The sequence below is a fragment of the Pongo pygmaeus genome, chromosome 16 (genome assembly GCF_028885625.2).
Source record: "Pongo pygmaeus isolate AG05252 chromosome 16, NHGRI_mPonPyg2-v2.0_pri, whole genome shotgun sequence".
Taxonomy (NCBI): Eukaryota; Metazoa; Chordata; class Mammalia; order Primates; family Hominidae; genus Pongo; species Pongo pygmaeus.
This window is the reverse complement of record NC_072389.2, coordinates 56,631,632-56,646,317: the sequence shown is the minus strand read 5'-3', so window position 1 is coordinate 56,646,317 and position 14,686 is coordinate 56,631,632. Positions and strand designations below refer to the sequence as shown.

Sequence of the window (14,686 nt, the reverse complement as noted above, 5' to 3'; positions counted from 1 at the left end):
GCCTTGCCCATGCTGATGAATTGGCAAATCTTGACTGCATTTATGTCTACGTATAACCCAGTTCTAGTACTAGATTTCCATTGCTCATGTTTTCTTATAAAGACAGTCCATATCAACAATTTTTCAGTACGTATTCAGAAGGAGCTAGCAAATTGAGTTTCCACAGAGGAGCAACTAATATAATTCTACCACAATATTGTTTTGGATTTTTTCTTTTAAATGTTACATATAAATTAACAAGAGGTAAAAATAACAACACACTTGTTTCAACATGTGATTGTGCTCAGCAATGATTATTTTATTTGACTTGTTAAATTACAACCAAAAAGACATTCATCATTATTCATTTGTTGTTCAGGATCTGTGCAGGTTGGAAATTATGACTCTTAATGCTGTGAAACACAGGGCCACAGCACCTGGATGAAAATGAAAAGCCCTATCACTCATTTCTCCTTCACTTGCCATCAGATGATCACAGCCAAAATGTCCTCTGTGTGATTGGAAGATGACACCTCACTCGTCAAGAATTGTACTGTTTCATTTGACTTTTCACCTTGTGACTGTTACGATGCCTAAGATCAGAACTCCTCATCTTAAAACTTCCACCCCAGAACTTTTTCTTTCATAGCACCTGTGCCTAACGATACTTTGAGACCAGAACCACCTGCTTGGCTTCAGGAGGCCACCTTATCAGTGGAAAGAAAATGCTTTGAAATAGAGTGTGGCCTAGCTTTGAGGTTGGGAGGGATGGCTTTATTTACTTTCCAGTGGGAAGCTATCTACTTTAGATTAAAGAAGAATTAGAGAATTATCTGGTTTGATTCTGACATTAGAAGTGCAGATATTTGGAAAGTGCTTTAGCGCAACTTTGGTTATAAATGAAAGGGTAAACTCCTAAAACAGTATCTTGACTTAAAAACATTCGGTTATATACTCTATTTTAGCAGTGAGCCCAAAACTTTTTTAAAAAATCAAGTAATGTTTACGAGAAAGAATAAAATCTTAATCCTTTTCACTTTTAAAGACAATCAGATAAGATTACCCACTGCCATTAAACACTGATCAAACTCAGTTGTCCTTACATTAGCATTACTCTGTCATAGCAAAAAAAAAAAAAAGAAAAAAGAAAAAAAGTCCCAGTGTAAGCTTCTCCAGTGGTGAGCATGATCCCTTACTCACAAGTAAGGGAGCCAAGATAGCTCAGATATCAAGACTGAGGTTTCTAAAACATTTTTCTAAAAGGAATATGTGCTAATTAACAACCTCCTTTGGTTGCTACCTTATATACAATTAGTATTGTATATACTATTATCATGAAACTATATTCCTATCCCGGTCTCCTGTATTCAGCAACAGCAACATATATATTTAAATACTTTAAAAGGACACCAGCACTTATTAGACATATTGATCTTGAACATGAGACTCTTTGTTAGAAAACGTGAATCTGAAAAGAGTATTTTTAAAAGCTAAGGTGACATGGCACAACCAATCTAATGAAAAAGTAGGTGAAGTTTCAAATAGCCATCATATTGAGAACACAACAAACAAGTCACTAACAGCTGCCTGGGGACTTTCAGGGGAGCAGGGAGATTTGAATATTTAAATCTGTATATCCCCTAAGTTTTATTTACTTATATTTTATTTTTTAGAGATGGGGTCTCTCTAGGCTGGTCCTGAGATCCTGGCCTCAAGTGATCCTCCCATCCCTGCCTCCAGAGTAGCTGGGATTACAGTTATGTGCCACCATGCCCAGTTCATCCCCTAAGTTTTAAAATACTGCTGTTAATAATGTATTGAGCTCAGGGCCACTGAGAATGAATTTGGTCCCAAAGAAAAAGTTTCAGAACACACACAAATTGGGACAAGTTGCTGAAAAATCTTTACATAAGATTTGCCCTGGTTCCCCTTCCTGGCTGCAGAGCCCCAGGAACTTTTCCAGCTTCCTCTCTATTCGCAGTGGCCCTTCCGGGGGCTGCAGTGCTGGGCTGAAAGCTGTTTAAAGAAGTGAGTTGGCAGAAAATATGCATATTTAAGAGCATTTAGGAGCAAGTTCAACTGGATTCTCTCCTGGCATCCAAGGGAACCAGATCACATCCTTTAAAACTATGTTAGAGAAAGAACAGTCCCCTAACCGGCCTTTGTGGAGGGCCACTTCATCTTACACCGTTATCACCCTTCCCCTCTACTCAAAATGCAAGTCACATCCTATGCGGCTTCTTAGTTTAGAACAAAACAAAACAGGCTCTGATTCTGATATTTTCAAGAATCAGGCTCACTTTATATTCTTTATCAGGAGTCAGCAACCTTTTTCCATAAAGGGGTAGCTAGTCAATATTTTAGGCACTGTGGGGCCATATGCCCTTTGTTGCAATGACTCGACTCTGCTATTGCAGAGCAAAAGCAATGTCAGGCCGTACTGCATAAACAGATGAGTGTGGCTGTGCTCAGTAAAACCTTATTTAAAAAAACAGGCAATGGACTGGCTCTGGCCCAGTTCTACATAATAGCCACAAATGGCGCCTCTCTTCTGAACACTGCAAAGTGCTTCCCATGGTTCCAGCCAGATTAATGTCTACTTACACAGCATTTAATACTTTGATAGTGGATCCACAGGAGAAGCATAAGAAGTCAGAGTGATCTAAGGATTCAGTGTTCATGATCCACAGCTACAAATCAACATGATCAGAAACTGGGGGGAACCTGGAAGATCGTGATTCTGTTTGATTAAGAAACCTGGGCCAGGCACACATGCCTGTAATCCCAGCATTTTGGGAGGCCAAGTCAGGAGGATCACTTGAGCCCCAGGAGTTCAAGACCAGCCTGGGAAACATAGCAAGACTCTCTATTTAAAATAAGAAAAGAAAAAAAATAGCTTATTGGAAAAAAAAAAAAAAAAGAAACCTGAACATGTAGCTGTCCCTGGCTTTTGCTAATCTCACAGCTGCCCAATCAGCAGCTGAGGGTAATGATTAGTCTGTGGTGGCAGGTGCAGATGCAAAGAAAAGCAATAAATTATGGATAATGTGATACTTTAGATGTCTTAAAGAGTCAATGCATTTTTTCAAAGAACCAGATATAAGTCAGCACTGAGGGATTCACTACTCAAGCCACTGGACTTATCAACTCAAAGGTAAATTTGGTCAGCATGTGGCTAAAAAAGCTAAACGACAGAAGCAGATACATAAAAGTTGTGAGAAGAGCAGCCACCAAGAATCACCAAATTTTCTACAGGTAGAGAAAATCTCTCCAATCATCTTAGCCAATTCAGATTACCAATGGGGAAACTAAGGCCCAAGGAGAAAGAGGTAACTTGCAGAGCCAGCTGTGGGGAGATCACCAAATCTCAGCCATTTCAACTTCCAGTCTGTTGCTATTTCACTAAGGGGGGCTCACTGACCATATAAACATTTATGAGGTTATTTTCTAAACATCTGGCTGCTGTTAAAAAAACAAATTTCCTGTTGGGAGAGAAGTGGTCCCAGAAAACCCCTGAAATTTGCTGAAGGGAGCCGAATGCAGCACATCACTGACTTAAGGTGGTTGACAAAAACTGCACAGGATAAAGCATTAAATGGCCATCTTCCCATGAATATAAATGCTGATCTCTCATGTTGTATGCTAACATGGCAAGAACAGACTGGGAAGTTCTTAAATCAAAGTTTGCATTGATCTGTTTCCCTCCTAACAAATCAAAGGCAAATGTGACCCTCATATCTTTGGTGTCTGTGACATAGAGGATTCCTCGGGCAATGAAGGCGTTGCCGGCCTTGGATTTGGGGTACGTGGTATTGATGTGTTGTACCACTGAGAATGTCCTCTCATCCAGTTGTGCTACAAGAATGCTCGAGCCGTCCACACTTGACGCATAGATAATCCAAAGGCCCTTTTCATCTACAGCTAGATTGAAGTAAGTTTTGGAATTTGCAAAAAGGTATTTTCGATCAAAATACAAGGCATTTTCAAGCTTCAGAGTCTGGGATGTTTGCTGGCCAAATTCAAATCTGAAATATCCAAACAAAGAAAAGTAGACATGAATCACCGTTTCTGTGGACACAGGGGGTTTATTAGTCTCCTCTATTAAACTGAGTTAGTGGGTCTGGGGTGAGGGCTGGGATTTTGCATTTCTTACAAGCTCCCAGGTAATGCCTGCTCTGCTGGTCCTTGGGCAATGCTGTGAGCAGTGAGGATGTAAGAGACAATGACTTGCTGTGCTAGCAGAGGCAACAGGGAGACAGTCGTGTGGTGTTAAAGAGAATAATCACTAAAGTCAGAATGAATTTGCATCTGAGTGACCACTTACTAGCCATGTGACCCCCACTTCACTAGTGCCCAGATGTTTGTTGACCTCCTGAAATGCCCCCTCAAAGATTCTTAGAGCTGCAAGGGGGCTGTAAAAGAGGATCTAGTCTAATCTTTTCATTTCATAAGCAAAAGATGGGAAGCAACTGGCCCATGAATACAAGTAAGAGGCAGAGCCGGAGGTTGAACTTAGGGTTTCTAACTCTAAGTGTGGGGGTTATTCCTTTACTCCCTGCTGAAATTTTTTAAAAAAAGAGTTTCACAGCCTGCTAAGTTAAGAAGAAAGTCACCAGGTGAGAAGGGCTGTTGCAAAGTCATGACTGTGAAAACTATTTTCTTGTCAAGTAAGTGGCTGGATACATTAAACTATGGCATGGAATCTCATGCCCCTTAGCTCCTGGAGGCTGTATGATTTGACAGATTCCAACTCTAGGCTGTATCATAAAAGTGAATTATAATTCGAAAGGTACGTAACTCCAGGAATGAAAATTCAGGAACGTTAGGCTAAAAGAAAACACCAGAGGGTGCCATTGAGCAGCAGAAGAAACATGAACTGTGTGCATCTGTGGATATGCACTTGAGCATAACAGACTTGAAGTCTATCAAGAAACCGTGAAGAAACTATAGAAGAGTGAGGCTTGGGAAGGTCCCTGCACATCTCAGTACGCAGGAGTTCTCCTTCCTCTGAATACCTGGGGTTTAGTGCTGCCATTTGGCCCTGTCTAGTCCTAGCACCTTACAGCTGCATTCCTTGGTGAGACCCATCTCTCCCAGCAATTACAGGGTCAAATTCAGCTCTGCTTCTCCATCAGGTCCCAGCCCGTGGCCTGGCATAGAGCAGTACAGCCTCCTAACCACTGCATCCAAACTTAGCTTCCTTAGAAGATACACCTCCTTGAAGAGGCCAATTCTCACTGTGGGGGTTATCTACCACAGAACTGCCCCCCACCCCACCTCCGTGTGGCAATAGCCCTATATAACATGGCAGCAGGGAACCACAAGATTCAGTGAGAAGCATCGGAGGAAGGAGTGTGTCTTGAGAGTGGGGACTGCCGGGCAGGTGGTAGGTCAGTTGTCTTTTTCTACTAGCACAAGACTGCCCAAATGGGGCGGCCAGGAAGGTGTAGAGATGATGATGGGGGTGTCATGTAGATGGAAGTGAGAGGCAAAGGGGGGGGATGCTTCCCGCCACGGCTGATGCCAGTGTCTGATGTGTCTGATCATATCACATATTGCACTAGGAAACTCGCTCCATTCTAACCTGAGCATTCAAATGCCAAAGGTTGTTAAAGCTGGACCTCACTAAGGGTAGGAGAAGGATGAGGGAGAGAGAAGGGACCGAGTCCTCCCTCAAAGTCACTGTCTCTTGTTTTGAATGAGTAGGACTGTGGCATTCATAATACTGGGTTTACTGTTTCAGATAGTGGAAGAGCTAGCAGGACTCAGAGGCTGGAGTCCATCTTTTTGTTTTCAGTTGAGGACAGGGAGACACAGGAAGTGCTGTCTCTTGTCCAAGGCCATAGAGGAGGCAGAAGAGTTGAAGCCAGAAACCAGGTGTCCTGGCTTTCGGTTCATTGCTCTCTTGATTTGCCCAAGACGACCTGCTTCTGCCTCCAAAGGCCAGAGCTTGATTTCCTCTTCTTGAACCCTAAAGACAGAACGTCAGCAACTCTTGTGGGGAAGGCTCAGCAGCTGCCTTGGGCAGTGTCTACCCAGGTGACCCTCCTCCCTTCCCCATGGGAGAGCAGAGGGTGGCCTGAGAGGACTCCATCAGGATGACAGACGGATCTGAAGGCAGAGACGCTTGACTAGGGGTTCATTCCCCAGTCTTCAATAATCTCAGCTGTGACATGAAATTCCCCACACCCAAGGTTTTCCAAAACAAAACTTTATCAGGGAGCAGCAGCACGTTCCACCAGGGGGAGCTATGAGTTCGGACTGCTTCTCTCTCAGACGATGGGGAAGCCATGGCCATCACCATTCCAGGTCTACCTCTCCCTGGCTCTGACCTTCCTCGGGCTGTCCAGACCAGCAACAAATGCAGACCCCAGGCAGGGGCTGGGCCATGGGGCTCACTAACATATCGTGTGATCCATTCAGTCGACAAACCCTGATTGACCTCAGTGTGTCAGCCCTAAGGACACAAAGATGATGAAAACACAGTCCCTACCCCTAATTGCTCACAAAAGCACCACAGCACAGGTGCTGCCTGAGAGGTGTGAGAAGGTGCCGTGGTGTGACTCACCTCACTATGGTGTTGGATCCCCCTTTGTGGTAGTAGAGAGAGTTGTTGTAAACAACGTGCCCACAGCCATGGAAATAATACGGAAGGTGGATGAATGTGTAACTGCCATTCAGAAGTGAGGGCTGGTTCTTGAATTCCTTCACCATGATGCCTGTAGGAGGGAAGCCAGGGAGAGGCTGTTACCTGCCTCCAGCAATCACAGCTTGGGAGGGAGTCCTTGGGAGGAATTTCAAAGGAGGGAAGTTGAGAGTGAAATGTTCCCTAAGGTCCCTTGTCCAGTGTGAGAGTCTAAGACTCCCAAGCTCAAAGTTCAGTTCTCCATATGGATTTCTGAAATGTTTTTCAAATGTGGTAGACATCGAGCTGGCCTGGCTCCTCCTGGGAGAACTATGTATCACCCTCTCCCACCCCACTCTATACTGTTTATCAAACTCTCTATGAGAGTGGCATAGGCCTTCACCGGGAATAGCAGATACTTGGCACTTGGGCGGTCACCTCTTGCCTTCTCCCACCTCTTCCTGCACTGTGCAGCAGCCACTACTAATGAACAATATTACTTTCTTTTTGAGTCCCCAAATCCTGGTAATCTGGGCAGTTACTACCAGCTTCCCAATTGAATAACTGGCCTTGATGAAATAAAGAAGTGATTTCTTCTCAGCTATTTCTCCAACCAGTGATTATGGCCAGACCCCTCCTTTAATGAGGCAACTGTTACTACCACTAGCAATTCCTGACCACGTCTCTTTGGGACAGTACAACTAGGGTCCTGCTCAGATACAGTGTAACTGCAAGGTGGAACTTCACCTTCTCCCTGGGCTCTCTGTCCAACAGGTGGCTGGGAAAGATGGCCAAAAGTACTCTTCTGGGAGGGGGGCAACCTTAGAGAAAGATGGATGGTGTACAAGGATTTCGTCTCTGACATTTTTTTCCCATTATGGTGTGGAGGTTTATGAGGCCTGCAGTCATAATGCTATTTGTTTCCTTCTGGATACTTGTCCTAAAACAGGCGATATCTGGGTTACCCTCGTCATGCCCCTGTGACCTGAACTTCAATGCTTGCCACCAGCATGTTCAAAGGAAGAAAGTTTTCTGCCCACTCATTGGTCTTTCTAAAATAAAGAGACATTTATTACACTAGCTACCGGGGATTTCAGACACACACAAATGGAATACTCCCAAAGGTAGGCAACAGATGAAAAATACAGTTACCACACAGATATGGGTCATCGGCCAAATGCAAGTACCTGAAAAATGCTCTGTCACCCAAATCCGGTCGTCACTCTTGTTAGCCGACTCTCTTATCCAAGTCCCAAATGTCTCTGTCACTTTCAGTACTTGCACTGGGTTTCCAATGGAAGTGATCATGGATTCTGCCAAAAGAAGAGAAAAAGAAGGTCACTTACCTGCCAATTATGCCTTGAAGGCATTCAATTTCTGAATTTCAAGACAGGATGCTTTGTTTCTATACCTGCTTGTGGGGAATGGTGTTCACTGGCTTTCTCATCAGCTTTTCCAACCAAGGTATCATCATTTGGTATGGCACAAGTCTCACCTAAAATGACAACAATAATCATCAGAGCAAATACGGTTGGCACAGTGAGATTTGTTGGACTTTATACCTGCTGCTCTTCCCCACCTCATTCCAGACTCTAGTCTCATAAGCATCCCTTGCAATAGATCACCAGATTCCTTGGTTGCTTGCTTTTAAGCAACTCCAAGTCATAGCCTTCCAAATTCTTCGCCCTGCTTATTGAGCTCCCAGGAAGATTTCAGGAGTACAGTTGCTAAGATAATACAATCCCAAACGAATGTCAGTAAAAGCGACAAAGTGGCCTGAGCCAGCCTGTTCAAGGCCTCAGCAATTTGGGGAAATGAGAGGCTTACTGATGCCTTCCTGGCCTGTCTGGCAGGTGGCATCACTATCATGATTGCATTGTTCTGGAAGGATTTTCACTTTCAGGGAAGCTGGTGGAAGCTGTGAAGTAGCAGCCCCAGAGAATGGGATGGTCCACTTTATGCAGCATCTTCCTGGAAGAAGTAATCTAGATTCCATCCAGCCCAGAGACATGGGAGTCCCCTCATGACCATTTCCCCACTGTCTCTGTCTAAGGGCCTAGAGAAACACAGGTCCTTGACGGGGGCCTGGTTCAAGTTGGCTTGAGGCTACAGCTGAGCTGTGATTCATCCTCCTCAGGTTATCAGTGTCCCCCTTAATGAATGGGCTGAATTTAGACCTTTGGTGAAGAGGTGCCTTAGGGCAGCAGAAGCAAACCTGAGGGAGAGGAGGGAGGAGGATGAATGTGGCCAGGGTGAAGAGGACAGGACATGGACTGAACCGCAGGCCCACTCAAATCCTGAGAGGTTCAAATCACCTTGTGGTTGCTTGATGGAAATCTTGAGGGTAATCTGAAGGGCTTCTTTATCAGTAAAATAATGGGACCCGACCCTCCATGACCTCTAAGCTTCCTTCTAGCTGGATAGGCCTGTGTTTCCCTGAAGTCCTTCTGTCACCTGATGAGAGTGGTGTCGGGGATCTGTTACAACTTCCCATGGGCAATCCTGCTGCCCCCGGAGTTTCAACTGGGGTTTCCACTTAGGGAACTACAGGGTATTAAAGACATGGAGTTGGAGCAGAAGAGACGGCCAAGTTCAGCCGCAAATGCCTGGCAACCAAAGACTCATTTCTAGGAGGGAGAGTGGAAGATAATGTCTTTCATTTAAAGCCATTTTCCTTACTCTGCATCCAGCCCCTGCCGATCCAGCCCCCTGGTAGATTAGGCTAAGCCCAGGAGACTGCCTTTCCAGACAAGGGCTGTCACTGGCTGGCAGAGCCTGTGGCAAATTAGAATTCTGCAAAAGCTCAGGTCACAGCCCCCTTCTCTCAGGGGAGGTCTTGCTCAGTTTGTTCTTCAAGGGAAGCTGAGCAAAGGGCTGATGCTAATGGCTGGGGAGGCACTGCACGGCAGCCCAGCGGAGGAGAAGCTCAGCTGTGGTTTCACATAGCAGAATTATAATCAGGAACCACTGAGTTGGGGAGGGGGATGGTGCCATCTTCGAAAGCACAGATTCGCCCACTTTGACAGCTGACTGTGTGCCCCCAAACGTCTTCCAGAAAGAACAGTGCACCAAACAGAACCAAGACTGTTTAGGAAAATGACAGCAATGGCCACAGCAAGGCTGAGAAGTTCCAGTGAGGATCCTCCTTATGAGTGCCATTGAGGAGATGGCCGCAAGTGGCCCTCCTCATAGTTTCAGTTAGGTGACAAATCCTAGGTCACTCCTTTGGGAGAGAAGTCCTAGCATCACCCTAGAAGTATTTTCCATTAATATAATCCTTGATTTCCAGTTAGCTTTCAACCCTGTGGCCACTGTGCCACAAATTGGCTGAAGAACAAGTCCACCCGAGGTCAAGTATTCCTTGCTCTTGGTTGGCTTGACCTTGGGTCAGGTCTCAAAGTGTGAATTTCTATCTAAATGGAAGATGCCCTGAGAGCTGGGACTTTACAGTTAGGCAGAACTGGGCTTGAATCCTAGCTCCGCTACTTACTCCTGGAGGGATCTTGGGCAAGTTCCTTAGCTCTTTAGGGTATCAGTTTTATTATCTGTAAGTTGGACACAATAATGATTCCAATATCATACGATTGTTGTGAGATTTAAATAAACACATAGCCCTGTGCCTGGCTTAATGTAGCACTGTTGTTACTATTCGTGAGGACTTAACCAAACCAAACTTCCCCTTCATCTCCTGAGCATCATTCAAGCTTCTCACTTCCCAAGAGCGCAAAAAATTAGCAGTTTAGCTTTCCAGACCATTTTGGGGGGAGAGATGGTGGACAGAGCAAGGAGAAGGACTGGTCTGCTGGTAAATGAAGGAAGCAGGAGGAGGGAAGGGGAGTGGGAGGCCTAATTCTAAAACTCTTCCTGGTCCTAAGCCCTGGGGCAGACTATGAAGACCTCCTGTGAGAAGTTTGCAAGAAGGGAACTCTCATTTTGGACAAAACCCTCCTCCCTCTATTAAAACAAATCTGGTCATAGAGCCTGGGGTGCAGATCAAGAGTTTGGAATAATTGACAGAAGAGGCGGGCCCCATGGGGGAGAGGTGGTGACCTGGGCACTGGCCGTTGAACATGTTTGGCTGCCGAGGACCTTTGGCTCTTCTGCTTCCAGGGGGCCCTGGAGGACCTGGAGGGCCTGGGGGCCCAGGTGGACCAGGTGGGCCTTGGTCACCTTTGGCACCTGGAGAGAGAGAGAGAGAAAGGGAGAGAAGGAGGGAAGAGGGAGAAGGGGGAAGGGGAGAGAGGGACAGAGAAGCGGAGAGAAGAAGAGAGAAAGGAGAGAGGGAAGGAAAGGGGAGGGAGGAAGGGAGGAAGAGAGGGAGGGAGGGAGGAATAGAGAAAGGGAGGGAAGAAGAGAAGAAGGGAGAGAGGGTGGGAAGAAGGGAAGAGAGTGGTCAGCTAAGGTCTCTTTAGCTGCCTCCTCACAGCCAGACCAAATAAGCCTTTTCAGTCTCTCTACAAGTGGACAAGTGGGGCCACAGAAGCTGGAGGCAGGTCTCTGTCCACCAGGAAGGGGCAGAGATCTGCAGGCAGAGCAGATGGGGCCCAACCTCCTACGCCCTCTCCACTCTCCTCCAGGGGACACCCTCTGCTCTGACCTGGTCTTTTCAATTGGGGTTCATAAGGGATGGTGCTTTTCTGAAGGGTTTGTCATCACCCCTCACTTGGTCAGCAGCATGGAGGAACATGGTACTCTGGATGTGTAGATTTCCTATGTGACGGAAGTGTAATATAATTTTATATTTTTCAAATACATTTATGTATATTACCCTGTCAAAACACGTCTTAAATTATACATGTTTTGCATAGCAACATCTGCTGTTCATGAAACAAAATGTGCTAAACCCAGTTCAATCTTTCCTTGATACTTCGGTCTAAGCACAGTGCCTGGTAAACAATAGGCACTCAATCAAGTCTGAATGGATGGATAGATGGTTGGATGGGCAACTGATTCAGGGTCATTATTCTGAACATTTAGCATCATCCTAGCTTCCTGAGGACAGATATGTCTTCCTTATTTCCAGCTACTAGCAAAGTCTCTGATTCAGAAATTGTGTTCTCCAGCATTTGATAAATCTTTACTGACTACGTAGTTATATTTACATGTTATATTTTTATCATATAGATGATCTCCAAAGTACTGTGCTTTTAAAATTCTTCTGCCTCCTGCTCCTCCATGAGAATCAGCTGTCACCTGCTCTTTCCTCTGTGCTATTGTCTTTGTGGGTTTCTGCCCCTTACCCTCTTCTCCCACAAAGACCAACTATCTGCTTTTCCCCTGGGCTGGAAAAGCAGCCACTGTATTTGTAGGAGAAACGCCCCTGATGGCAATAACTGAAGTGTATCCTTAGAATGATCCTGGATGGCAGATGCATCTGAATGTGTGCTCAGAGCTAGGGAATCTGGGAGTTGCCAACTCAGAGCTTTGTTCCTTGTTTTGAGGAACATCTGAGCCCCTGGCCCATCCCACGGAACAGGGGCAGTGCAGGCAATTGGGGCCCTGAGTTTTGGGTTAAGTGAAGGTTGCCAGGTGGAGGTGGTTAAGGGGAGGGTGCTGATGTGGTGTGGATATTGCACCCAAATCTCATGTCAAATTGTAATCCCCAGTGTTGGAGGTGGGGTCTGTGGGAGGTGTTTGGATCATGGAGGCAGAGCCTTCATGAATGGCTTGGGTCATCTCCTTGGTAATAAGTGAGTTATTGCGAGATTTGGTCATTTAAAAGTGTGTGGCACATCACACCCCACTCTCGCTCTCTGTCTGTCACTCCTGCTCTTGCCATGTGATGTACCTGCTCCCCCTTCACCTTCTGCCATGATTACAAGTTTCCTGAGGCCTCTCCAGAAGCCGAGCAGATGCCAGCATCATGCCTCTTGTACAGCCTACAGAACTATGAGCCAATTAAACCTTTTTTAAAATATATAAATTACCCAGTCTCAGGTAATTTATAGTAATATGAGAACAGACTAGTACAGGTGTTAAGTGAAAATGCCAGGTAAATTGCATGCTGTTTGCAAGTGGCTGCTCAGTCCACTGCCCCTGGGCTGCAGGTAAGAGAGTTAGCTCATCCAGCCCAATGCCCCTGGGCTGTTTTTGTCCTAAGGTGGTTCTCCTGTCCAGCCTGCCACCACTGGACTCTTTCCTCTGTATGAAGGCCCCAGTAAAGCCCCATGTCACATTTGCTGGCCCTGGGTCTCTTCTTTGGCTTCTTGAATCCGTTGCCATCCCTACTGAGGTTGACCGGGGCTTGGCACAACAATATTTTGCCCCAATTCTATGTAAAAAGGCCATTAGGATCAGGGTCTGAGGATGGCTCAACCTCATCACTGAAGCAAACGCTTGTGCTTCCTGTCGGTTGTCCTCTGAGGTGTCGTAAGTTGCCTGCTTACTTGTCTTATTCTGGATTGTGCTGGATTTCAATATATCTTGGAAAAGAAAACTTCCTTCCTTCCATTCAAGTCAACCATGGCTTTTAGACCCAATTACCTGAATCACTTACACTTAGATCCCAGATCTGGTCTTGCCACATGCAGTAACATGCTCATGTTTCTCCTCTTTGAAAGCACAGAACTCCAAAACATGCTGCAAAACAGATGGCCACATAAGGCCATAAAGCAGAGAAGACACAGGAGCAGCCCTGGTGTTGGAAGCCAGGCAGTTCTCTGGGCGCACAAGCCCTCAAAGAGAGCCACAGCGCACCCCTCTTACCTGCCAGGAGCACATCGTTGGACACATCTCCTTTGTCACCCTTTTCTCCCTTCTGCCCTGGTGGGCCCTCATTTCCCTGCAGGCCCGGTTCACCATGGTCTCCCTTTTCTCCCCTTTCCCCTGGATTTCCTGCAGCTCCAGGTATCCCTGACCAAAAAAACAAAAGACATATTAGCCTATGGTGCAAACAGTTCTGGCATACCACTTTATATTATTGTACTTTCCAGGGAAGCAGTTTCATATACCAAACACACAGCTTTTCATAACCATTTTAGAGCAGCAGTGTGACCATACATTCATTAAAGAACAGCATTTCCAGGTGGCTCTGCTGGATTATTTATTTATTTATTTATTTTTTGAGATGGACTCTGGCTCTGTCACCCAGGCTGGTATGCAGTAGCGCGATCTCGGCTCACTGCAACATCTGCCTCCCGGGTTCAAGCAATTCTCCTGCCTCAGCCTCCAGAGTAGCTGGGATTATAGGTGTGAGCCACCACACCCATCTAATTTTTGTATTTTAAATACAGACAGGGTTTCGCCATGTTGACCAGACTGGTCTTGAACTCCTGACCTCAGGTGATCCGCCTGCCTCGGCCTCCCAAAGTGCTGGGATTACAGGTGTGAGCCATTGCTCCCGGCCTGCTGGATTATTTTTAGAGAAATTTGGCTGAGCCAACAGGTTGGAGAGAGGAGTGAACCGCAAGACGGGGCGATGACAGCAACAGTGGAAAGAAGGTAAGGAAGGCCTAATGAGAAGTCTGCAACCATGATGCTCAGAGGGGTGTGTCTGCTGCCATAATAGTGAGTGTTAAATACATTATTTAGTTTATTCCTCACAACATATTGGAGTGGTAGGCTGGGCAGTCATCCTTACTCTCACTTTACAGATATTGAAACTAAGGCCCACAGTGGTTATAACAGATGCTGCCAAGTCAGAGCAGCAAAGCGCCTCTGATTCCATCTTCAATGCCCTTTTCTGTGACATTCCAATGCAAAATACTTTCAATCACAATAGCAAAACAGGTAAAGTTGCTTTAAGACAACCATTACTAGGGATGGTGAACAAAAGGTAGTGGGTGAAATTTCTGCCTCTGTTCACAGGGAGCTATGACTACAGAAATTGCTATCCTCCGCACATTGCCAGAAACCAGTCAAGGTCTAAGTAACAGCTTGTGTCAGCCTTGGACCCTGAGCAGTGAAAGCACCCTTGGATTGTCCCAGTTCACTGCTGGGAGGTAGTTCCCAGTGGCACAGGGAGAAGGATCTCAAATAGCCTGTCAATCTCACTAAGTTGAGGGGCCAAAAATCAGAGTCTGGGGAGAAGGAGATGGCTAGAATTTGCAAGATAGAAGAGCAGAGAGGAGACAGCTGTGTGAA

At 45.8% G+C, this 14,686-nt stretch overlaps 1 protein-coding gene across 2 annotated transcripts in view; it reads right to left on the bottom strand.

The window, feature by feature from the left end:
• Window positions 1-277: 277 nt before the first annotated feature.
• GLDN (gliomedin) overlaps window positions 278-14,686 on the bottom strand; it is a 66,173-nt gene continuing 51,764 nt past the window's right edge. For both annotated transcript variants that reach the window (XM_054451898.2, XM_054451899.2), the window contains exons 5-10: window positions 13,310-13,456; window positions 10,655-10,783; window positions 8,016-8,099; window positions 7,792-7,917; window positions 6,548-6,698; window positions 278-4,004 (exon numbers count right to left, since the gene is read on the bottom strand). In XM_054451898.2, the coding sequence (XP_054307873.1) occupies window positions 3,527-4,004; window positions 6,548-6,698; window positions 7,792-7,917; window positions 8,016-8,099; window positions 10,655-10,783; window positions 13,310-13,456 (1,115 nt within the window). In that variant the 3' untranslated portion in view covers window positions 278-3,526. The remainder of the gene's footprint in view (window positions 4,005-6,547; window positions 6,699-7,791; window positions 7,918-8,015; window positions 8,100-10,654; window positions 10,784-13,309; window positions 13,457-14,686) is intronic.